At 42.2% G+C, this 27141-nt stretch overlaps 1 protein-coding gene across 2 annotated transcripts in view; it reads right to left on the bottom strand.

The window, feature by feature from the left end:
- The window catches only part of GRIK3 (glutamate ionotropic receptor kainate type subunit 3), a 213674-nt gene that overhangs the window by 70068 nt on the left and 116465 nt on the right, over positions 1-27141 (bottom strand). For both annotated transcript variants that reach the window (XM_063104311.1, XM_063104312.1), the window contains exons 2-3: positions 13632-13808; positions 2974-3231 (exon numbers count right to left, since the gene is read on the bottom strand). In XM_063104311.1, the coding sequence (XP_062960381.1) occupies positions 2974-3231; positions 13632-13808 (435 nt within the window). The remainder of the gene's footprint in view (positions 1-2973; positions 3232-13631; positions 13809-27141) is intronic.

A 27141-nucleotide genomic window follows, 5' to 3' on the forward strand; every position in this document is an offset into this window, starting at 1 on the left:
CACATGAGGAACTGATGTTCGGAGCTGCAGCAACTCTATTGCAACTGTGAGGGGACAGCCAAGGGGGCTGTGGTGATATGACACAGCACCCTGACTTTGTCAAGCTGCTAAACCAGCCCAGAAAGGGCCCAGAAAGGCCCACCTTCAGACCTCTTGTCAGTGCGATAACTAAGTGGCTTGATCAAGTCAGCTTGAGTTTGCTGTCTGTGACTCACAGCAGAAACATCCCACCAGACACGACTCCCAAAGTAAACACGGCCAGGGACTGCCATGAAGTACTTCCCATTGCATGGGCTTCATGACCCACAGGTTGTCCTGCCCTTTGACATATCCTGATTCTGGGAGCACCCCTCCTGCTACCCACTGTTCATCATCATAGTCACATCATTGTTGGACTGATTCCAAACCTGAATCCCTAGAACCAATTGTCTTCTTGACCAAACATATTCTCCCCCATGGACTCCCCTATGTTTTTAAATATTTGTTGAACTGAATTGAATCAAACTGGAAATCAAGTTAAACTCTAATTAAATATTGCAGGAAAGAGTGTGTTGGGCACTGGTGAGCGTGAAGAAATAAAGATGTTGTTATCCTGTCTTCTTTTGAGAAGTTAATCATATTATAGGGGAGCGGGTGCCCACCCAGAGGTCCCTGGTCATTCCAGGCCACCAGAGCTAACAGTCAAGGGACATTACATACCTCAGCACCAGCTCTGAGCAGTTCCACTCATATGGCATCTATCATTTTCTTCCTCTGCAAAGCCTCCCCCACCACCCCTATCCAGGCTGGAGGCCCTGACACTGTTGGGCAGTGGTTAATGCCAGTGCGTGTTCTGACAGCTCACACTCATGACACTCCAGTTGCGTATTTTACACATCGCCTTGCTCACATCCATTTCTTCTCTTCCATTCTGGCCCCACGTTCTCCTTTAAGCAACCACCAAGTGCAGGCCTCCTTTGTTCCTGCCTGGACCAACACCCCCCTTCAGTCTTCTTGCTCCAGGCTCTCCTTCCAATCCTCCCTGCACTGCTCTCAGAGCCACCTTCTAACACTCTGCTTTGTTATTCTACTCCTTCTCTCATCAACACTCAACAGTCCTTGGCTGCTTATACGACAGAGTCTGAACTCTGAGGCTGGACATCTTGCACAGCTGGGTACGCCCTGTTTATCTCACTCATCCCTCCCACCCTCCACACTTGGATCCTCTCCCCCAGCCAGGCTGTCATCAGATAAGACTACTCTGCAAAGCCCCCCTCCTCATTTCTGTTCACATTGTTCCCCCACCTGTGATGCCTTCATGACCCTTCTCCCTTGTCCATCTACCCTTAAGGCCCAGCTCACATCTCTCTTTCTCTGGTAACTCAGCTTAGACTAACCGGGGCCACACAGCTTCCACTCCCTGAGGCCTCTAGCTCTGACTGTATGCACATGTCCCTTGATTCTTAGCTCTGGTGGCCTGGAATGACCACGGACCTCTGGGTGGGTGCCCACTCCCCTATAATGTGATTAACTTCTCAAAAGAAGACAGAATAACAACATCTTAATTTCTTTACCCTCACATTCTTTCCTGTAATATTTAATCAGAGTTTAATTTAACTTGATTATCAATTCAATTCAATCCAGTCCAATTCAATTCAGTTCAATCAACATTTAAAAACATCTACATTGTACCAGGCCCTGTGCTAAATCCTGGAGGCACAGAAAACTCATGGTCTAGAAGCAGAAACAGGCTCATAGACAATAATTCATAGTGGTACATTAAGACAGCTAACTCCAGTGCTGCAGAAACACTGGAGGGAACTTAGGGCCAGGCAGGAGCGCCCTTCAATGGCAGAGCACTTGTGCTGAGGGCAGTAAGCAGGGGTGGGGGGCTCTGCTCACAGGGATCTTCTGGCTGGTGCTTTGGGCATAGCAGGAACTCAATAGATGCTCGTAGAATCCCGAGTCAGATAAACAACTTTCTGACCGCCTTTTCTGAGGGAGTCTTTCCCCACTGTCCCCACTGCCCATTAGGAGGTAATCAAGAGCTGACTTTGAATCACAGGGAGCTGAGAGCTAGAGGGCTCTTGACACGTGGGAAGAATGAGGCCAGATGGGTTAAGTGACTTGCCAAGGTCACTCTCTCTTAAGAGGCCGGGCAAAGAAATGTCTTGGGACTCGAGTCTTTGGAAAGAAAGAAGAGAAGCAGAAACAGCTCCATGCTGGCTACGAGCATGGGCTTTGGACTCAGACAGGCCCAGAGGTGCTTGCCGGCTCTGACATTTACTAGCTAGGTGACAGTGGGCAGGGCATGTCACCCCTTTGTGTCTCAGTTTCCTCATTTCTAATTTATCACTCCATAGAGTTATAAGGTTTACATGAAATTAAATGAAATCACACCTGTACCACTTGGTTCACGGTAGGTGAACAGTAGCCTTTTTTAATGTACTATTCTGGAAGCATTCCTTTTCTATCATGAGAGGACTCTCCAGGTCTGTGCCTCTCCTGCGGACCCAAAAGAGGGTGACTGAGGGGGAAAGAAGGATCTGGGCAGTGATCAGTACCTGCTGCGTCTCTTCTCTCCCCACCCCCTCCTGCTTGCCCAGGCCCTATGTGCAACTTACTGCCACCCACGAGCTCTCTGTACATGGCTTCATAGAGACAGCCATGGGGTCCCTGTCCATGTTCCCCCACAATGCAGAGCTCTCTAAGACCAAGAACTGGGTTTTATTCATTCAGGTAGCCCTGGCTCCCAACAATGGAACAGGTCCAGGGGAAAGGCCCAGCATGCATTTGCTGGATTTCCAGTGGAAGTCTGCTAAGTGTGTGCTCTGGGCCCACAGTAAGGGGCCCAGGGCTTGAGAGTAAAGGGTTAACACATTGTAGCAAGAGTTTTCTGGAAGGCAGGGCCCAGGCTGGATTTGGAAGGCAGGGCAGGACTGGACTAAGTAGTTCCTACCCAAAAGAATGCTGCCCGTAGGCCAGGCCACCCACCTGTACTGTCATCATAGACCACGGTCGCCGACCGCCACTTGAGGTACTGGACAAGGTCAAGAATGGCGTGGCTGAGAGAGGCGTAGTCAGGGTAGAGGTTCACGTAGAAGGTGTCTTTGTTGTCCAGCGGGTGGTGTTTCCAGCGAAGCTGGATGTGGGGCACCTCCAGGGCATTACAGATAGACTGGACGGCATTGGTGCAGGAACCCTGCGATGGCCCAAAGATCGCCACCACGCCCAGAGCCAGCTGGTCACAGGCTGCAACAGAAGGAAGGGTGGCACAGGGGTCAGCACTGGGGCTGTGGGCACGGGGGTGCGGAGGAGCAGTGATTCTGAGTGATCCCATAAACAAGTAGGAAAAGCAGCACCTGGAACGCTCTGAGGGTGGACGACTGATGATCTCTCTGTTTCCTCCTCTGAAAAACGGGGGTTCTTATAGTCCTTACCTCATGTGATCATCGGAAGCTCGAACAAGGTACAAGACCAGAGCACAGCGCCTGGTCCTCAGGTAGCTCTCATGACAGACAAATCATTGTTACTTTGATGCTATCAACATCGTGATTAGCATCACCAGCTCTGTGCCAGCTCCCGTCCTGGGGGCGGATCTTAAGAAACAAACAGGAATCAAACATCTACTGACTGACGACTCTTAAATATCAATATCCAGCCCTGACATCTGCTTTGTACCTCTCACCTTTCTCTCAGCATCACCATTTGGGCACCTAAGATGCATCTCAGACCTATTGTATCCATATGTGACCTCCCAGCCTCCCCCGTCTCGGTGGCCCCAGGCTCTTATGGCAGAAACCCTGGCTTTGTCTTGACGCCTCTCCTTCTCTCATATCCCACATCCCACCCCAGCAGCAACTCCTGATGCTTCACCTTCAAAGTATATCACAATCTGACCACTTCTTGCCGCTCCTACCCCCCATTACCAGCCTGGTCCAAGTCACCATCATCTTCCACATGGATGACTGCAGAAGCTCCCTCAGTCATCCTCCCCACCATCTATGTGGCACTTAGCAGCTGGAGGGAGCCTTTCATGACGTAAGGTGGATTACATCTCTCCTTTGCTTCAAGGGCTCCCATCTCACTCAGTGTAAAAGCCAAAGTCCTTACAGTGGCCAAGGTGGCCCTACTCGTAGCAGCTCCTCCCCACCCTTTCCCCTTCACCACCACCATTACTTTCCTGACTTCGTCTCCTGTCCTTCTCTCCCTCCCTCCCAGCACTCAAGCCCCACTGACTTCCATGATGTTCCTCAAACACACTATGCACACTCCTGCCTCAGGGCCTTTGCACTTGCTGTCCTCTCTGGCTGGAATGTCCTTCCCTCAGATATCCACCCCCCTCCCTTTCAGGTCTCTGCGTCAGCCTGTGTGTCTTAGGGAGGCCATCACTGCCCAATTTATAATGGCAACCCCTATCCCGCCACCCTGCTTTCTTTCTGTCTTGATTAAATGACCACTGATGTCTCGTTCATTCACTGACTTTCTCTTCCCACTAGAACCTAAGCTCTAAAGAGGCAAGGGCTTGGTCTGTATTGTTTGTTGCTGTATCCACAATGCTTAATCAACATCCAAATGTTGAATGAATGCTTAATTCCTGCCTTCAAACAGTTCTCGTTCTTGGGGGAGCCCCAAGGGCTCGGGCAGGAGAGTCAGCAGATGCTTCCTGCTGCACCGGAGTGGTCATGGCAGGGCATCAAATGAGCAGACCCAGGGCGGCTGTGGCTCAAGGGGGCGTTTGGCCTACAAGATCCACCAAAAGGGGGCCATTCTGGGGGGAGGCCTCCCCAGGAGCCATTTCCCTTTCTTCCTGCAACTGTTCTAATTTTCCTTGAGGCTCCACCCCCTTTCCACTCTCAGTCCATAGGGGCAGAGCATGCAACTTACACCCAGGCCAGCCACCAGATGATCATGCCTAGTCCACAGCCCCTGGCTTAGAGGAAGGTCATGTGACCAGCCAGAGCCAATGGGACACCCTGAGACTTCACTGACTGAGAAAGGGGCACTTTCCCTCTTTAGCTGAACCCGGGGTTCTGGAGCTGCAGTAGCCGTCTGTGCTCATAAAGAAAGAGCGGTGCTTGTCCGTGAACAGTCAGTGTGCAGGTCAGCAGAGGCAAGAGAGAGAAACATGAGCTTGATCAAGTGAAACACCAGCCTTTGTTTACGTGAACCAATATAGTCTCTCTTTTCATTTAAGCCATTTAGGTTTTGGTTTTCTGCCATTTGCAACCATCTGAGATCCATCAGTAGAGCATGAGCAAACTCACTGGTCCATGGTCATGGGAATGATACCACAGGCATACATATGAACACATGAGGCACGTGGGAGGAGGCAAGATGGATACACTGTGGATTTAGACATGGCTGGCTGCCCCAAGGGCCTCTGGGAATGACCTACTGGGCACAGGCCTACTCCTGAGACTTGCAGGGCCCAGGGCCAGAGTATAAATGGAACCCACTTTCCATGTGGCTAAATATTTAAACATCCCAAGTCAAGCTAACAAATTGTTAAATAAAGCATGTCTTTTTTCTCCTGTCTTGACAAATATACCCTCATAAGAGTCTGGAAAGTCAAGTGAGAATGCAGACTTCTTGAACACAGTGACATGGGGAGTGGTGTTCCCCAGCACCCCCCCCTGCCCCTCTCTCTTTTACTACTGGCTCCATCCTTAACCACAGGGGCCTTGCACTCTCCATGTGGACACCCCAGCCCTTATGTCCAAGCACTGTCCACACCCCCTGCAAACAGCTGGTCCTCGGTCACCCCTAGGGCCTAAGAGTGTGCATCCTGGAGGTATGGCTCTCCCTCTGTAGGGTAGATGCAGGGAAGAGGCTCATACAGGCCTGGAAATGGGCTCGAGGCCAGTTGGGAAGGAAATTCAAGATTCTAGAAACCTAGAGCAAAGTCTAGAAGGGCAGGGCACAGGTTCCTAGTGGCCAAGTCCCCTTGGTCACAATGACTTCTTGACCTGGGAGAAGAGGTGGTGATGTTGGCATTGATAAGATTGGTGATGATGATGTTAATGCCATGACAGTAACAGTGATGATGACAGTAGGAGTGACAATGGTGATGTTGGCGTTGATGAGATTGGTAATGATGAAGACGTTAATGCCATGACAGTAATGATGATGATGACAGTGGGAGTGACAATGGTGATGTTGGTGTTGATGAGATTGGTGACGATGAAGATGTTAATGCCATGACAGTAACAGTGATGATGACAGTAGGAGTGACAATGGTGATGGTGGGGCTGATTAGATTGGTAACGATGAAGATGTTAATGCCATGACAGTAATGATGATGATAACAGTGGGAGTGACAATGGTGATGTTGGTGTTGATGAGATTGGTGACGATGAAGATGCTGCTGTCATGGCAGTGATGGAGATGATGATGGTAGGGTGGTGATGGTGGTGCTGATACAGTTAAGAGTGGAGGACATACCACTGTTGATGGTGATGACAGTGATTGTGGTGCTGGTGGGTGTACTGGTGTTGACAGTAGTCACAATGCTGGTGATATGATGAGGGTGATGACAACCAACTGGGTTTCATTCTGCCAGTGATGCAGTGATTAGACCTCACTGCTGAGCAGCAGGAGGCATTAGTTTCTTTGCCCTTGACCCGTTTCTTCTCCTTGGCCTCTCTCCACGTCCCCTTTCCTGCCCCCTCCATGTTCTTTCCACCCTCTCAGGACCTTCCAGCATGGAAGAACACTGCTGCTCCAAAGGGACTAGTGCATGGGTTATAGCAGCGGTAGCAGTAGCAGCGGCTTTACCTCCAGATGTTTCCAGGGCAGCAGCCAACCCCTGTTCTGGCAGCCCTGAGCAGACGCTGCAGTAATTACATTATTTGTGGCTTCAATTTTGAATCCATTTTCTGGTCATTTTGCAGTAACTCAGTGGTTCATAGTCATAGCAGGAGTCCACAGCCTGAATGCAGCACCCCCATCCTTCCTTTCCATGGCAATTGTAGTTACGACAAAAATTATCTTAGCTGATTTGTTTCTTAAAGGGAATTGAGCAGCCCAGAGAATAAGTGAAGGCAGAGGGGCCTGGGGAGGGCCAGGTCGATCCCAGACCCACTCTAGCCAGGCTTGGAAAACACAGACACTCTCTGGGTTGCTGGTTCATGTGCTGCCTGGCAGTCTCTCATCTTTTAATTTTCCACAAAACATTTAAAAATAAAGGCAATAAGTATAAGTCTCTTTTAATGGGGAAAGGCCTCCTAAGCCTCATGCAGGGGAAAGGATTAACTCAACCAGAGCTGGTGGGGCAGTCGGTGCCATGCCCTGTGCCTCTGCGTCTCCTCACCCCAAACACCTGAGGTGGCTGCAGCCAGCTGGTGGGGAAGGGAGCGGTGACAGGAACTTCCATCTGGGAAAAATGAATTATCACTGGATTAATTAGAATGAGGTCCAAGTCCATGGCCCTGGAAGAGTCCTAAAGATGCTCCTGAGGAAGGCAGTTTAAAAAAAAAACAAAGGTCAAAAGAAAAAAATGAAGATCATGGGAACATGGGGCACCCCAAGGGATGGAGGGTGCCAGATGGGGAAATGATCCAACAGCACAAATGCCTCCAGGGCCAGCAGTGGCAATTCCAACCACAGCAGAAGGAGGGTATCTCAGGCGTGCTATCAGAGGGACATTGAGGGAGAGTGGTGCAGAGAGGTGCCACTTAAATTTTTTATTGAGATATGATATAATACAGTAAAGTGCATTAAACTTAAGCATGTGAACTTTTATGCATTTTTACATATAATTGCACTTCTGTATCATGCACTCCGTAGATCAAGCTATAGAACATTTCCAACACCCAAGAAGATTCTCTCTTGCCCCTTTCAGTATCCACTGCAAACTACTCCCTCCCCGCAAATTAACCACTTTCTTTCACTCAACATTATGTCTGTGAGCTTCATCCATGAGGTTGTGTTTTTCTGCGAGAGTTTCTTCTTTTTTATTGCTGATTAAAATTTCATTGCATAACCATACCCCAATCTATCCATTCTCCAGCTGAAGGACTCTTCATTTATTTCTGACTTCTGGTTATTATCATTAGAGTGGCTGGGAACACTCTTAATAAGCACAAGCTTTAATAGAAACTGCCAAACCGTTTTCCTGAGAAGTTAAACATTTCACTCTCACCAGCACCATATAGAAAAAATAAACCTCAACCCTTACCTTCCACTATATACAGAAAATCAATCTGAGATAGATCACAGAGCTAACTATGAAAGACAAAACAATAGAGTTTCTAGAAGAAAACATAGGAGAATATCTTTATAACCTTCGGATAGACAAAGACTTCTTAAACAGAATACGAGACATGAACCATAGTGGAAAATACTGATAAGTTGGACTTTTTGGACTTAAAATTAAAAAACTTTGCTCCTCTAAAGAGAGTGTAAAGGCAGACCCACTTGGTGCTGATAACACCAAAGTCTGGGGTTCCATCCCTGTATAGGCCAGCTGCCAAAAAAAAAGAAAAAAAAAAAAAAAGCAAGCCCATGTGCAAGGAATATATATGTGTGTCTGTAACATATGTATATGGAGTAAATATATGGAATATATGTATTTCCTTGCATATGGGGATATATATGTATCTCCAACAAAAACCTTTCACCCAGAATATACGAAGGATTCCTGCAAATTAACAAGAAAATGACAAGCAACTCAATTTTTAAAAAATAGTTGAAAGGCTCAAAAAGGCACTCCAAGAAAGAGCATATTCAAATGGCCTATTAGCATAAGAAAATATGCTCAACATCTCTAATCATCAGGAAAATACAGATAAAACCACAATGAGACACCCACTATATAAACCACCAGAATGGCCAAAATTAAAAAAAATAAAACTGATTGCCAAGTGTTAGCGAAGATGCAGAGCTCAGCTCTCAGACATTGCTGGAGCAGGTGCAAATTGGTGCAACCACTTTGGAAAACTGTTTGGCTGAACAGATGCACATTCTAGGACCCCCACACTTCTGCTCCTAAGTGTGTGCCCAACAAAAATGAGCATAGACGTGCATCAAAAGACATCTACCAGCAGCACTGCATGGAATAGCCCAAATGAAAAAAGCTCCAAGGTGCAGCAAAAGTAAAAAGGATTTTAAAAAACTGGTATTTTCATATAATGGAACACTATACATCAACGAAGAACAATGGACTACTGCTACCTGCAACAACTTAGATGACTCTCACAGACACACTGCAGAGCAAAAGAAGCAAGGCTCAAAAGCGTAGACACTGGATGATTCTATCTACATAAAGTCCAAAAACAAGCAAAACCAGTGTATGGCACCGGCAGTCAGAACCATTGTGACCCTGGTGGGTAATGACTGGGAAGGACCTGAGGGAAGCTTCTGAAGGGCTTGCAAGGTCTATATATCTTGGATTGGGTGGTAGTTACATTTTTCTTGAGCTAGCTTGGGTAGGTTCCTGCTTCTTATAACCACTTCTTGACCAAGCCAAGGCTCCAACGTCCCTTTCCTATATTATCTCCTGTAACTCTTGGTCCAGTATCTATTGCTTCAGCCACACTAGATGTAAGTTCCATGATGGCAGAGACTGGCCACCTCTGCCTTGCTCACCTTGGGGTCCCCAACAACTGGCACACAGTGGGTGTTGAACAAAGAATTTTCAGATGCATAAATTCACTTCCTTCAAATAACTTGCATTTTCTACTTGACTTTCTGCCTTACCCCTTGCCTCACCCTTTCCCACTCTTTCTTTTTTTTTTTTTTTTTTTTTTAAAAGATGACCGGTAAGGGGATCTTAACCCTTGACTTGGTGTGGTCAGCACCACGCTCACCCAGTGAGCGAACCGGCCATCCGTATATGGGATCCGAACCCGGGGCCTTGGTGTTATTAGCACCGCACTCTCCCGAGTGAGCCACGGGCCGGCCCTCCCACTCTCTTTCAAAGCCCAACTCAAACCTCTCCTCCTGCAAGAAGCCCTCCTGCTTGTGCTATAGCACTCATGTGGCTCTCTCCCATTTCCTGGTTGTTCTAGCTATTGGTCCTATGTCCTAGCTTCCTACTCCCTTGGGCATGACCTGTAAAGGGCAGGGCCTTATCTCCTGAAGGAATCATAAGGAGCAATTTTTGTTAAGTGAGCTTGATACACTGGAAATCCATTCATTCTTTTATTTGTGTATCCAACCAAACCACTAATACTGATGCTGTGCCTCCCGTGGGCCAGGCCCATGCTAGGTTCTACAGTGGAGTGCTGAGAAGGCAACAGGGCTCACAGTCTAATGGATGAGATGGACAATGATAACACATCACATCATCTCTCTCTCACACACACACACACGCATACACACACACACACACACACACACACACACATGCACACGCAAAAGGGTCAGGGTTGTGAAAGAAAAGTCCAGAGTATTATAAGGTGGAAGCAAGGAGACCTGATCTCGTCTGGGGGGCTTGGAGAGGGCTTTCCTGAGAATCAGAAGTTTGAAAGGAGAAGGATGAGATAGACAGACAAGGGGCAGGGCAAGGGGTGCGTTGGGGAAAGGGAGCTACAAGCAGAGGGAACAGCATGTGAAAAAGTGCTGAGGGGGAGGACACATGGCACCCTAAGGATAACGGCTTGTGGGTATAACCCAGAGGCTAAAGGAATGAGTGGCACAGACGTAGCTGGAAGGTCAGGTTGGGCTGGACCGGACAGGCCCCCATGGGCTCTGATCATGATTTGGAGAAAGAAGGGTGGGATGTGCCATCCAAGGTTTTAAGCCAGCAAGTCACGTGATCTGGTGTGCGGGGTAGAGGCTGTTGCTTTGGTCAGGGAAGCCCAGGGCTGGACTCCAGGAGCTGGGGCTTTCTGTCTTGGGCCTGCTCACTGACAAAGTAGCAGTTCTGCACAGGATGGGACTGTAAGGTCCTAGAGGAAGTGCCTCTGGGAAGGATCTGCCCCGGGCTACCTGCCTGGCTGGGGAAGGTCCCTGAGCTGAATTGCAGGTGTTCACTAAGGAGTCACTATATTATTTGAGTGATTTTTAGAAAAATTGCATAGAAGACCCAGCCTGGTTCTTCGGGGTGGCTGTACCCACGTGGGCCTCAGTGCTTTGACTCCAGGCATTTGTTCTGTGTCCTGACCTTTTTACTGAGCAGTTTGGTTGAGTTCAGTCATATTCCAACTGGACAAGGCTGGGTAGAGGGTGTCAGCATGGCTCTCTGCAGGGAGGTGGATACTTCACTGCACAGTGCTGGCTGCAGGGCCTGCTGGGAAGGGCAGGGAGGACACAGGGAGGGAGGCGGGCAGGCCAGCCCAGGGAGACACAGATGGGTAAAGGACCGCTCCTGAGGCTAAACCTGGGTGGTGTGCCTCTAGTCTGTCTGCAGGTTGGCTCTGAGATTCCAAAACAGCAGTAACTTTGTTCAATATGAGGGATCCTCTGACTTTCAGTGCACAAGGCAAGGAGGAGCAGGTGGGTAGAGAGGGACCAGCCACGGGAAAGTGCCTGTAGGAGTCAGGCCTCGGAACTGATGGCTCAGCATGTGGAGGACAAGGCAGCCAAGCGTAATAAGAGCAAGGACCTTATATGCAAAGACCTTAGACACTGTTCTGAGAACTTTACAGAGATGTGCCCATTTTGTAGATGGGGAAACTGAGGCATGGAGTATTTTGTCCAAGGTCACATAACTAATATCAGAGTTGCCAAGATGCAAGTCCAGGCAGTCTGGCACCAGGCCTATGCTATGCCGCTTTTCTGTGCTAAGATGTTTATCCACAATGGGGTTCAGAAAACAGCCAGCAGCAGGCAGCACCTTGGCAGGTCTGCACCTGGGAGCCCAGGAGATCAAGGGTCCTGGCTGGGGAGAAAGGTGCTCTTGATTAGATACTGGATACCCTTAGAAAGACAAGAGTCCCGTGTGGATGGGCCTCAATCTTCCCAAAGTGCATGGGTGATACTGTGAGGAGCTAAGCTCAGCTGACAGGGGTGCTGGGCAATGATGCTCAGGCCCCCATGCCCCATACTCACCCATTCATTCATTTATTCGACAATCATTTCAAGGAGCACTTACTATACGCCAGTCTTTTAGGTGCCTGGCGGTATACCACTTAACAAGAGAGAGCCTTCCATTCAGTGTTTTGCGGAGAAGGGGAAGGATGTGAAACACACACAATTTTTTAACTACAAATTGTGATAAGGACCTTGAAGGAGCAAAGCAGGGGGCTGCGATAGGATGTTATAGGAAGGATGACCTAGTCTTCTTTGGAATGAGATTCCTGCACCTCAGTTTTTAAACAGTCATATAGAACTCTAGGGTTCTATGGAAGTTATTTCCAGAGTTATTTAAACCTTTAAATTGAATTTGAATATATACACTATATTTTTAAAAATCAGTAACAAAAAAAGCACACGTGTATACTCAAATGTGCTATATACCACATGGGAAACTGCTAGGTCATTCAGGTCTAGACAGGTTAACTTTGTGTGTGTATAGGAGGACCCTGGAATAATGTTCTCCAGTCCTTTCTGTGCAGTCACTGGAGCTTATTTTAAATGTGTCTACTAATTCGGAAGGATGCAGCATAATATATGTCTTATTTTGTTTTTAAAAATTCAAGTGTGGCAGTGGCGTATTAGACTTGCCGAGGGAGAGAACAGACCTCAGGTTGCTGGGGGTGGTGGCGGCGGGGGGCATGAGAGGGGTGTTGGGGAGAGGTTGGGTGAGGGAAACCAGGAATAACTGCAGTCTGAGGTGGTGGGCACGTCGATAGTATTGATCTGATCGCCACAACTTGGGCACAGGTGCTGATGATCAGCTCTGTGCCCTGTGATTTATGTATAATCAATAAAAATAAAAAATTAAAAAAAAATTTTAAGAAGAATATGCAACAAAGAATAAAATAAAAATAAAAGTCAGGTGCAAGAAAACTGTTTAACTAGATTTACTACAACTTATTTTTATGAATTATGATTTTCTTGTTATTAGGCTGTCAAAACAAAATATAGAAACATGTTGAATACTGTAGCCAATGCCAGACTTCGAGTGACATCCATAGCCTCTGGGGTCAAATTGTTATAGCCATGGAAGCAGCTTCATTGTTTTTATTAAGTCTTTTGATGGCAAGTAAATGCTGCATGTTTGAACTTATACGTTATCTATTTTATATATATTTTATTTATTCTTTTTTTTTGCAGCTGGCCAGTCTGCAGATCCAAACCCCTTGACCTTGGTGTTATAACCAACTGAGCTAACTGGCCAGCCACAATTTTATATATATCTTAAATGCTGATATTCTGGGTAGGATCTCAGTGAAAGAAGAAACAAGGTTGAAAATGCCCACTTTGGTTCAGAGGTGTTGGAGGCCTGGGCTGGCCTCCTTCCTGCTACCCCCCGCCCCCCATCTTAGGCCCCAGCCCCTCACTGCCTGTCCTCCGCACCCCCCCCACCTCCCCCACCCCATGGCCTCTCATCCCTCACAGCCTCTGACAGTGGCCTGGGAATTCTCAATAGACAACCCAGCGCTCCTGGGGGATGACACAGCTTGAACCAAACTGGGACTGAGGCAGGTTCCCAAACCAGGCAGAAAAGTCTCCAAGCTGCAAACCCACCCAGAGCTCCAGCCAGTTGTTACCCAGGACCCCTCCCCAGGCTGGGAAGGGAAGAGAGTCTGGGGCTGCACACTCACCCTTCTTGGTGGCCTCGAAGCTGTCATGGAAGTGAATCCTCTGGATGTCATAGGTCAAGGTGGTGTTGGGCAGCAGAGTCCTATTCCTGTTGATGATGTTGGCAGAAAACCGAAAGGCGTGCTCCTCCGCGTTCATGACCTGGGCGTTGGGGCCGTCTGCGTACTCGAAGATCCCTCCTGTGAGAGATGGGCAGAACTGTGCGTGGCCGGGAGGAGGGACGGGGCTCTGGCAAAGATGCTTGGCTCAGATGACTTTACAGACAAGATTTCCCCCCAAAATGTTCAATAATATCCCAGATAATTGCCATACACAGAAATTGTGCTAGATCTTAAGAAATATGAAAATCCTCCCAGTTCATTTCACTCAGCTAGCAAATTCCTGATCATAGCCTGACAGGGCCAAAAGAAGATTACCACTCACTAGTATTGCTATGAAAATTCTCAATAGCATTCTGGCAAGTAGAATCTACCAGAATATTACAAGGATAACATACTGTGACCACATAGAGTTTTATTCCAGGAATGTAGGACTGGTTCAAAATAAAGAAATTTATGACGATGATTCCATCATATCAATTGTTCAAAGGAGAAAAAAAAAAAAAAAAACCCGTATGATCAACTCACAAAATGCAAGAGATCCAATATCTATTGCTGTTAAGAATGCTTAAAAAAATAGCACCAGAAAAGTCACTTCGTTGAAGCACGTTGAGCTCAAATCAGCCTTTAATATCACACTTATGGTGAAACAGTAGAGGCTGTCTCATGAAAGAAAAGAAAAAAAAAAAAAACAAAAAAAAACAAAGGCAGGGGTAAGGATTCATATCATTACCATTAACCAATGAAACAAGAAAGAAAAGGAATTTAGAGGCACAACCTTTGAGAAGAAATAAATTCTTATTTGCAAATGATATAAATCCCCTCCAAAACCCCTTAAAATAACCCCAAAACATGAAAACAAGTAAGAGCTAGACGGAGAGTTAAATGACCAGTTAGCACATATTAAGTGTTTCCTTATGTCAGTGACAATCAATAAGGAAACTTAATGGCAAAAGGATTTCCTTTACAATATCAGCAAAAATATTAAATAACAAATAATAAACCAAATAATAAGTGTGCAATTCCAGTTTTAAAAATGACAAAAGCAGATAAAAACACCTTAAGTGAGTGATATACACATAGACTTAAATAAACTGTTGTGTTCCTAGATAGTAAGGTGAAAGGGTAGAGGTGTTAATTTTCTCCAAATTAATTTTCCAATTTAATTCCATTCCAATCAGAACAATGGAAGGATTTTTTTTTTTCACTTGACAAAATGACTCTAAAATGTATCTGGAAGACTAAACATGAGATAATGACCAAAACGTGTCTTAAAAAGAGTGACTAGAGCTGAGTTATACTGTAGAATTTTAAAATATGGTATATCATTAAGCAAAAATAATTAAAACTATGTTGTAATAGCATATGAAAACACAGATCAATGGAACAGGATAAAAAGCCCCCAGAAAGAGACTCAAGTAGAGATAAGAATTTAAAACTTGATAAAGGAGGCTATTTCCAACCAGTAAGTAAAGGATGAATTATTCATTAATTGTGCTGTGATAATTATTCAATTCTTTGGAAGAAATTTAAGTTAGAATCCATTCTTAATCTGTACATCAAAATAAATTCCAAATGGATTCAAGATTAATATCAAGAGTAAGGAAAGGGGAAAAGAAAATACTATAAAAGTACCCCCCAAAATTTAGGTGAATATTATAGAGTATTGGGGTGGATGAAGTTTTCTAGGCATATCAATAAATTCAGAAACCGTAGAAGAAAGATTGATAACTCCACAGAAATAACATGAAACTTCTATATAACAAAATTACCTAAATGGCAAATACAAACTTGCAAATAATATTTGTAGCATATATGACAGTATAAAGGTTGAGATTCTTATTTTATAAAACGCGCTTAAACTCAACAAAAAAGACAAATACTCCAATAGAAAAATATGCAAAGGACAAGTATGGATGTGTTACAAAAGAAAAAAAATTACACAAATGAGTTATTAACATATGAAGAAATGTGCAACGTCACTAATAATTCAATAAACTCAATTTAAGCTAACAGTAAGATACCATTTTTTGCTCATTCAATTGGCAAAGATATAAAATAAACTATAACTTCAGCTTTGGTTAGTGTTTGGAAATAGACACCTGCTTATGTGTTGGTGGAAGTGGGCACTGGTACACCCAGCCCTTCTCAATGGCCATTAGAAATTTATCAAAACCCTTAAGAACATCCATGTCTTTGACTCAATACTCCAATTTCTAGGAATTGACTCCAACAGCAACAATGGACACACAGATCATGTATGGGGAAGGAGACTAAAGACTTCCAGCCAGGGAAACAGTAAATAAACTGTAGTATATCCATATAATAGCAAAAATGCAATGATATGGGAAATATCCATGATACATTTTTAACTGAACAAGGAAGATATTTGCAGGAGATGCAGTAAGACCCCAACTTAGAAGAGGAAGAAGAGGAGGAATATGGGGAGGAGAAAATTATGTTATTGACATGAGAATAGAAGGAGGCATTGCTTATTTTGTTCTCTGATGCTTTTCTACACTTTCCAAGTAAATCTTTATTTACTAAAAAATCAGCTTGATTGAGGTACTGTTTATATTTCACAAAATTCACCTATTTTAAGTGTATAATGATTTGCAGTAAATTTACCGAGTTGTGTGGCCATCACCACAACCCAGTTTTAGAACCTTTTCATACTTTCTGCCCCTAGAGATTTGTCTTTTCTGAACATTTCTTATAAATGGAATCATGCGATACGTGGTCTTATGCATCTGGCTTCTCCCACTACGCATAATGTTTTTGATACTTATCCACATTGTAGCACATACCAGTACTTCATTCCTTTTTTTTTTTTTTTTTTTTTTTGCCAAATATGACTTTGTATGGATGTACTGCATTTTATTTACCCATCCACCAGTTGATAGGTATTGGGTTGTTTTAGCTGTTTTGAAACTTTTTAAAAAATATAGTAGTTTCTGTTTTCTGGTCTAGCATGTAAGAAGCTTGGAAGATGCCGCTCCATCCTAACAAGTAGAAAGCTGAACTGAAAAATCAAGAACTCTTCTTAGATCTGTAAGAGAAGTGAGGGCAAAGAGCAGCCCCCAAAATTGGAGAGATAGGTGAGTAGAGAGAATTATGACTTATTGGAGCAAAAACCTATGAGCAGAAACCTCCAAAGGAATCAGTGTCAAGGTAGGAAAACCTAAATTGTAATTGACAGGTTGCTGGAGGCCCAATGTGGACATATCTGAGAGACAAAACCCCAGGTGCACCTGTAAGAGCCCACCACGGCAAATAGTCATACACAATTAGCCTTAGAAGTGCCATTTTGTAGAATACAGCTTTAAGCAGAACACTACCCATAAAGAAGTCTTTTTGTAACCTTGGCTCACAGCATAGCTCATGGGAAAATGCTGCAGGACTTAGTGCTCAGGAAGAGCAAGATAATAAGAGCTGGTCAGGAACTTGGTGAATTAAACATTCTTCCTTTGGAGTCACAGCTGTCCAGGGGCAAGGCACTTTCCAGGTTGTGGGAGCAGGGTAACACACTCGTTCCAAGGATGAATGAGTTACAGAACCAGCCCTAAGATTTAAAAAAAAAAAGCCCGGAGACTGCAAGATTTCATGTAGCAGACTTCTGATGGGACTAAACTCTTCATTCTTTTTATGGCTGAGGTGAAATAAGCCAGGCAAGGAAAGAGAAATACCACATGCTCTCACTCATGACTGGGTGCTAAGAAAGAAGGAAAAAAAGAAATACAGACAGAAAGAAAGACAGACAAAGGAAGGAAGGAAGGAAGGAAGGAAGGAAGGAAGGAAGGAAGGAAGGAAGGAAGGAAAAGACCACAACAACATGTTGAACTTTCAGGAGAGAACAAACCTAAGGATGCTAGAGATGGGGGGAGGGAGGAAAGGGGTTTGGAGAGTGATAGGTCAGGTGAAGGGCATAAAGAAAAATCACAATTTGTAATAATGAATATGCTAATAATAAATAGTAAAGATTAAAAAACCCAGAAAAACAAAAAAACCCTTGCTGAGGTCCCCAAGCCTCTGAGATGGTTTTAGTTTGTCTCCTGAGATGTCTGGTAATAAAGCTTCTCACCTCACACCAACATTTGGGACTGATGAGTCTTTAATTTTTGAGAGGAAATTAGGGTGCTGGTAATATACCCATTCATTGGGCCCCACACTTCAGTGAGTTTTACTCCAGGAGGTCTACCAGCTTCTTACAGTGAATACTGGAGAAAATTCCCCAAGTGCTTCTGGCAGCGGGAAGGGAAAAGGAACTATTTCAAACTATGCTAGAGCATTCTGTTCTTATGGATTTTGTCAGTGCCTAATTGACCTGGGGGGAGGGAAATACTCAACTCCAGCCCACTCTAGCCAGTTCTGTCCCCCCTCAGGGTGGGAAAGTGAAAAACACTTGTGAAATTCATGGTTCGGAGGCACAGGCTCACTAAAAGATGAAACCCTAATTGTAAGAACCCTTCCCCTTCCCCGACACCTTACCTCTGTTCTACTAAAGGCCTATTGACAGCACTATATTTTACCCAGTACATCATGTCTAGCTATGAAGAAAAAATTACAGTGCATGCTAAAGGGCAAAATACAGTGTGAGGAGACAGAGCAAGCACTGGAACCAGACTCAGATATGGCAAGGATATTAGAATTATGAGATAGGGAATTCAAAACATATATCAAAATGATAAATATGCTAATAATGTTGCTAATGAATAAAATGGACAGTATATAAGAACAGATGGACAGTGTAAGCAAAGAGAAGGAAATTGTAAGAAAAAGCAAAAAAGAAATGCTAGAAATCAAAAACTCTGGAACAGAAATGAAGATGCCTTTGATGGACTTATTAGTAGATTGAACACAGCTGAAGAAAATCTCTGATCTTGAGGATATCCTCAATAGAAACCTGCAAACCTGAAAAGCAAAGAGAAAAAAGACTGGGGGGGAAAAAAAAGCAGAACAGAATATCCAAGAACTGTGGGACAACTATAAAAGGTGTAAAAAACGTGTAACGGGAATATCAGAAGGAAAAGAAATAGAGAAATAAACAGAAGAAATAATTGGAACAATATGACTGAGATTTCCTCAAATTAATGTCAGACACCAAACCACAGACCTAGGATGCTCAGAAAACACCAAGCAGAATAAATGCCAAAAAAAACCCCCTATAGCTAGGCATATCCTTTTCAAACAACAGAAAATCAAAGATAAAGAAAAAAAAATCTTCACAAAAAAAATACAACCTACCTGTAGAAAAGCAAGGAATTACATCTGACTTCTCTTCAGAAACCATGCAAGCAAGAAGAGAGTGGAATAAAATAAAGCACTGAGAGAAAAAGGAAACACCAACCTAGAATTCTGTGCCCTGAGTCCTTCAAAAGTGAGGAGAAATACTTTCTCAGACAAACAAAAAGTGAGGGAATTTGTTGCCAGTAGATCTGCCTTGCAAGAAATGTTATAAAAAGTTCTTTAGGGAGAAGAAAAATTATATAGGTTAGAAACTGAGATCTACATAAAGAAAGAACATTGGAGAAAGAATAAGTCAAGATAAAATTTAAAAATTTAATTTTTTAATTTTTAATTGATCTAACAGACAATAGTTTTTCAAAATAATAATAGCAACAAAGTATTCATATATATGTATACACTTACATATGCTTCTATATAAGCAAAATGACAGCAATGATACAAAGATGGGAGGGAGGAATTAGGATTATTTTGTTATTACAAGGTGCTCACACTATCTGTGAAGCAGTATAATATGATTTGAGAGTAGACTTTCATTAGTTGTAAATGTATACTGCAAACTCTAGGGCAACCACTAAAACAAACAAAAAAGAAGTACAACTGATATGCTAAAAGAGAAAAGGAAATGGAATCATAAAATATGTTCAATCAAAACCACAAAAGCCAGAAAAAGAGTAGAAGACAAAAACAGGAACAAAGAACAAGGGCAACAAATAGAAATCAGAAACACATATGGTAGATATTAATCCAACTATATTAATTTTCACTTTAAACGTCAATGGCCTAAATGCACCAATTAAAAGACAGAGATTATCAGAGTGGATCAAAAAACAAGACCCAAGTATATGTTGCGCACTAAAGAAACCTACTTAAAATATAAAGACATGTACAGATTAAAAGTAAATGAATGGGATTTATTCCTAGGATGCAAGGATGGTTCAAAATACAAAAATTGATAAAGGTAATACACACATTAACAGAATGAAGGAAGAAACCCCACATGATCATCTCAATCAATGCAAAAAAGCATTTGACAAAATTCAACATCCTTTCATGATTAAAAACACTCAACAAACTAGAGATAGAAGGTATCTACCTCAACCTAATAAGAGCCATATATGAAAAACCCATAGCAAACATCAGATTCAGTGATGAAAGACTGAAGTTTTTCCTCTAAGATCAGGAATAAGGCAAGGATGCCCACTTTCACCACTTCTATTTAACGTAGTAGTAATATGTAAGTTCTAGCCAGAGCAATTTGGCAAGAAAAAGAAATAAAAGGCATCCAAATTGGAAAGAAAGAAGTAAATTTATCTCTGTTTACAGATGATTTCTCATATGTAGAAAACTCTAAATATTCCACAAAAAAACTGTTAGAACTAATAAATGAATTGAGCATAGTAGCAAGATACAAAGTCAATACACAGAAATCAGTTGCTTTTCTATACACTAACAAGAAATAATCTGAAAAGGAAATTACAAAAACAATTCCATTTATAATAGCATCAAAAAGAATAAAATACTTAGGAATTAACTTAACCAAGGAGATGAAAGACTTCTACAAAGAAAACTACAAAACATTTCTGAAAGACAGTAAAGAATGCACAAATAAATGGAAACACATCCTATGTTCATGGATTGGAAGAATTAATATTTTTAAAATGTCAGTACTACCCAAAGTGATCTATAGATTCAATGCAATCCCTATCAAAATCCTAATGATCTTTTTTTTTGCAGAAATAGAAAAACCCATTCTAAAATTCATATGGAATGCAAGGCACCCCGAATAGCCAAAACAACCTTGAGAAAGAAGAACAAAGCAGGCAGACTCACATTTCCTAATTTTGAAACTTACTATAAAGCTACAGTAATAAAAACAGTGTGATACTGGCATAAATACAGACATATAGACCAATGGAACAGAATAGAGACCCCCAAAATAAACCCTTGCACGTAAGGTCAAATGATTTTTAACAAGGGTGCCAAGACCATCCAATGAGGAAAAAGCGACCTTTTCAACAAATGGTGCTGGAATAACTGGATATACACATGCAAAAGAATGAAATTGGGCCCTTAGTTAACACCATATATAAAAATTAACTTTAAATGGATCAAAGACCTAAATTTAAGACCTAAAACTATAAAACTCTTAGAAAAAAACATATGGAAAATTTTTCGTGACCTTGGATTTGGCAGTGGTTTCTTGGATATGACAGCAAAGGCACAGGCAAATATAGAAGCAGAAGGAATATTTCCTAACTCATTCTATGAGGCAATTACTGTAATACCATAACTAGACAAAGACGTTACAAGAAATGAAACTATAGACCAATATCTCACATGAATATACATGTAAAAATCCTCAATAAAATATTAGCAAATTGAATCCAACAATGTATGAAAATTATTATACAACACAACCAAGTGGGATTTACCCCAGGTATGCAAAGCTGGTTCAGCATTAAAAAAATCAGTTAATGTAACCCATTACATCAACAGGCTAAAGAAGAAAAATCACATTATCATATCAATAGATGCAGAAAAAGCATTTGACATAATCTAACATCAATTCATGATACAAACTCTCAGCCCACTAAGAATAGAAAGGAACTTCCTCAACTTAATACAGAATATCTACTTAAAAACCTGCAGCTGACATCAAACTTACTGGGGAGAAACTTGAAGTCTTCCCACTAAGATCACGAATGAGGCAAGGATTTCTCCTCTCACCAATGCTTTTCAACATCACACTGGGGGGTCCTAGCTAATGCAATAAGACAAGAAAAGGAAATGAAAGGGTTACAGATTGGGAAGGAAGAAATAAAACTGTCTTCATTTATAGATGACATGATCATCTATGTAGAACATCCATAAGAATTGACCAAAAACAAACAAACAAACTAAAAGCAACTCCTGGAACTAATAAGCAATAGTAACAAGAGGGCAGTATACAAGGTTAATATACAAAAGTCAATTGCTTTTCTATATACAAGCAATGAACAAGTGGGATTTGAAATAAAAACACAATGCCATTTGCATCAGCATTCAAAGAAAAGAAATAGGTTATAAATTTAACAAAATATATACAAGATCTATTTGAGGAAAACTATAACACTCTGATGAAAGAAATCAAAGAACTAAATTAATGGAGAGATCTTCAATATTCAAGCATAGGAAGAATCAATATTGTCAAGATGTCAGTTCTTCCCAGCTTGATTTATAGATTCAACACAATCCCAATCAAAATCCCAGCAAGTTATTTTGTGGCTATTGACAAACTGAATCTAAAGTATACACAGAGAGGCAAAAGGCCCAGAATAACCAACACAATATTGAAAGAAAAGAACAAAGATGGAGGACCGACTGTCACTACTCAACTTCAAGACTTACTATAAAGCTACAGTAATCAAGACTGTGTGGTACTGGCATAAGAATAGACAAATAGATCACTGGAACAGAATAGAGAGCCCAGAAATAGACCCACATAAATAAAGTCAACTAATCTTTGACAAGGGAGCAAAGGCAATACAATGAAGGAAAAACAGGCTTTTCAACAAATGGTGGTAGAAGAACTGGACATCCATGGTGCAAAAAAAAAAAAAAAAAAAAAAAAAAAGAAAGAAAGAAAGAAAAAAAAAAGAAAAAGGAATCTAGACACAGACCTTACACCCTCCACAAAAATGAACTAAAAAAATGGATCATAGGCCTAAATGTAAAATGCAAAACTGTAAAACTCCTAGAAGACAACATAGGAGAAAATCTAGATGACCTTGAGTTTGGTATTGATCTTTTAGGTATAACATCAAAGGCATGATCCATGAAAAAAATTGATAATCTGGATTTCATTGAAATTAAAATTTACTGCTCTGCAAAAGACACTCAAGAGAATGAAAAGGCAAGCCACGGACTTATCTGATAAAGGTCTGTTATTCAAAATATACAAAGAACTCTTAAAACTCAACAGTAAGAAAATAAATAACCTGATCAAGAAATGGGCCAAAGACCTTAACAGACATCTCACTTAAGAAAACATACAGATGACTAATAAGTGCATGAAAAGATGCTTCACTCATAAGCCATCAGTGAAATGCAAATTAAAACAAGATACTACTACACACCTATTTAGAATGGCCCAAATCCAGAACACTAAAAACACCCAACGCTGCAGAGATGTGGAGAAACAGGAACTCTCACTCATTGCTGGTGGGAATGCAGAATAATACAGCCACGTTGGAAGACAGTTTTTTGGTTTCTTATAAAACTAAACATAGTCTTACCATACAACCAGCAATTGCCCTTCTTGGTATTTACCCAAAGGAGATGAAAATTTATGTTCACACAAAAACCTGCACATGAATGTTTATAGCAGGTTTATTCAAAATTGCCAAAACTTAGAAGCAACCAAGATATTCTTCAGTAGGTGAATGAATAAACAAACTGTGCTATATCCATACAATGGAATATTAATCAGCACTTAAAAAGAAATGAACTATCAAGCCATCAAAAGACATGGATGAAACTTAAATGCATATTAGTAAGAGAAAGACACTAAAAACTATGGAGACATTAAAAAGATGAGTGGTTGCCAGGATTTGGGGGAAGGAGGGAAGAATAGGTGGAACACAGAGATTTTCAGAGTAGTGAGACTAGTCTGTGTGACACTATAATGATGCATACATGTCATTACATACTTGTCAAATCCCACAGAATGTACAACACCTAGAGTGAACCCTAATGTAAACTATGGACTTTTGGTGACAGTAATGTGTCAATGAAGGTTCATCAGTTGTAGCAAAAGTACCACTCTGGTGGGGGATGTTGAAAGTGGGGAAGGCTGTGCATGTGTTGGGGCAGGTATATGGGAAATCTCTGTACCATCTGCTCAATTTTACTATGAACCTAAAACTGCTCCAAAAAATAAAGTCTACTAAAAGAGAAATAAGAAAAAAAAAAAAAAGAGAGAAAAATAGTGACTGTTTAAAAAAGTGAACAAATACAACTGTACCTTCGCAGAGAACTCCAGCAGGCATACAATTTGTAACACGTAAGTGTGTATGCATGTGAATCTGCGTGATGTGCAAAACATGCAGATTACATGCATAAAACCTAACAAGAAGAACTGTATCGAACATTAAGAGTGGTTTGCTCTGAGCTGGTAGGCTTATGGGTAAATTTAATTTCCTTCTTTGTGTTTTTGTATATTTTCAGAAAGTTCTGCAGTGAACATGTGTTACATTTCTAATCAGAAAAGCCATCATGTGATTGTGTGTATGTGTTTAAAGGGAAATAAATGATCAAAATACCATATGACCCAGTAATTCCATTTCTAGGAATTTAAATTTAGAAAAAGCTGGAGAAGGATAAACACATTTATGTATAAGGATATTTTTTTACATAATATTGAAAAAAACAGAAACAACTTAATGTCCAAAAGTAAGAGATTACTCAATATATTAAAACCTACCCATATGGCAGAACAACTTGCAGGCATTAACAATCAAAGTATTGAATGACATGATACGGTGCCTGGAATTTGCTTCAAAATACAGGAGGGGATGACTTGAGGGAGTGTGGGTAGGGAAAGAAAGGTCCTTGGTGGATGGTTGCTGGGGCCAGATGATGGGGTAACATGGGGATTTATTACACGCTTTTCTAGCTGTGTGTGACAGACATTCTTCATAATAAAATATTCTTTATAATCATGATATGAATAAGACAAAAATAACAAATCATGATATTGCAATTGGAAAAGAAACACAATTAATGTTACTTGCAGATCCCTTAAAAACTCAAAAGAATCAGATAAAAAAAAAAAACACAAAAAAACCTCGTAGGAACTAAACAGAAAGCTCACCAAGGGGCCAGCATACAAATATAGAAAAAAATACAGCCTTCCTGTACATCAGCAATAAATAGTGAGGAATTATAAGGAAAAAGGAGATCCTATTCACAAAAGCAACAACCAAAAAATAAAATACTTTACAATAAACGTGAAATTCCTATATCAAGAAAACTACAAAACTTTACTGGGGGACATAAAAAAAAGACTCGAGTAAATGGAGAGACATAACTTACTCCTGGAAGGAATGGCTCAATATTGTAAAGATGTCAGTTCTTCTCAAATTAATTTATAAACGTAATGCAATTCCAATTAAAATAAAAAGGACATACCAGAAGGACATGCACCAAAATGTTAACAGAGGTTCTTTCTAGAAAGTAAAAAGATAATGAATTGCTTTCGCTTAGTGCTTTTTGTTTTCCAAGTCTTCTGCATTGAGAAAGAGCTTTGGTAATAAGAAAAAAGCTGTAAAAACTGCTCTTAAATACTTAACAGCACAGAAAATGTTCATCCTCCCTATCCCTGCACCCAAAGGCTACAAAATAATATTACAGTATGATACTTATTTATCAAATGAAAAGCACATATGCATATTTATAGAAAAAAGACTGGAAGCACATGTACCAAAATGTAACCAGTGAGTATCTCTGGGTAGAAGGGGTTTATGGGTAATTTTAACCTTGCTCTTTGTATTTTCTTGATTTTTCCAAGTTGTTTACACAAATAGGTATTATTACTTTGAAATGTATAAAGACAACAAAAAACAAGGAAAGCCCGGGGAGAGATCTGGTCATAACAGATCTGAAAAAAACTACGCCTGCCCATCCCAAATGTGGGTCAAAGGTCGTGGGACAAAGCCATTCCCACAGAGCTTCATGCCTTCTTCCTGGCCTCACAGACTTTGGCAGGTTGGGAGGAGAGAAGAGGAGGGGCTAGTATCTCAACAAGGCTGGTGACATGTCACAGCCACTGAGGCTTAAGCTCGAGGGATGGAGCCTCAGTCTTAGCCTATACAATTTAGTTCCGTAAACACCCATCTATCCTTGCCCTGTGCCAACCTGTCACTGGGCCCTGGGATACCAAGAGAAGTTAGCACCGGGCCCCTGCCCTCAAGGAGCACTCAGCCTAGCAGGGCAGCCAGGAATCACCAGTCAGCAACAGCTAACAGATGTGTAGTGTGTCACTCTTAGACTGCGTAGTGGGGAGGTTCCCAGCTCAGGCTTCAGCGACAGTCACGCCTCAGCCCAAACCCCGGCTCCATCCACTGGAGGAATTACTCAGTTACTCTCTCTCTGAGACTCAGTATTTCCATCTGTGAAATGGGGTACAGATCTCAAAGTGTTTGTTGTGAGGAAGAAATAAAACGTAGCTAAACGCGTGGCACGCTGTGTGGACTTAATAAATGGTGGCTATGAAAGGAGAGAAACAGGCAATTTAGAAAAATGAAATGAGTTTTGAGCATACACATTCTAGGGCAGGGGTTGACAAATTTTTTTCTGTAAAGAGCCATATAGTAAGTATTTTAGATAGTAAATATTTTGGGGCTTGTGAGCCAGACGGTTGTTGTGACAACTCCACTCTGCCCTTATAGCATAAAGGCAGCCACAGACAACAGGTAAACCGATGGTGCAGCTGTTTTTCAATAAAACTTTATTAACAAAATAGGCGGTGGGCTGGATTTGGCTTTGCTGTAGTGTGTACCTTGTTCTAGGAGAACAGCAGCCTTTATAGCCTTTAGAGGTGGGTGATTTTTTCTTTAAGGAAACACCTTAGGGCCTGGTTGGAGAAGATAAGACTATGACAGAACTAAATCTCTGTGCAAAAGACACAGGATGGGATGTGGAGTTTTTGAGTGGGGAGGATGTGTGAGAGGGTGAAGGACTAAGATAAAGATATAAAGTGGGCCCAAAAAGAGAGAAAGAGAAGGAGGACATAACCCAGGTGCAAAGGTGGGCTAGGCTGGTAAGGAATTCCCCAAGGCAGGAAGGGGCCAGGTATTTTTAATACAGCCCAGTACAGAGTGAACTCGGGGATGATGGGGACAAGAGGTGCAGGAGGTGGGATGAGAAAGGAGATGAACTCAGCAGAGAAGGAAGCTGGAGCAAGAGGTGCTCAAGATGAAATGGAAACCCGGGAGCATTCTAGAGACACCGCAGGGGAGAGGCTGCCCACCCCAAGCACAGTTCAAAGATGGAAATCATTCTCCTGAAACAAGTAAGGGCAAGGTGACTCCAAAAGTTTGAGTGTCCTGGGACACCCAGGCAGCAAGTATTTGGGTAGAGCATAGAGATTCAGAGAGTGGGTTCTGGATGCAGGCAGATGGGGTTTTGA

This window comes from Cynocephalus volans, chromosome 8, assembly GCF_027409185.1.
Source record: "Cynocephalus volans isolate mCynVol1 chromosome 8, mCynVol1.pri, whole genome shotgun sequence".
In the NCBI taxonomy this organism is placed as follows: domain Eukaryota; kingdom Metazoa; phylum Chordata; class Mammalia; order Dermoptera; family Cynocephalidae; genus Cynocephalus; species Cynocephalus volans.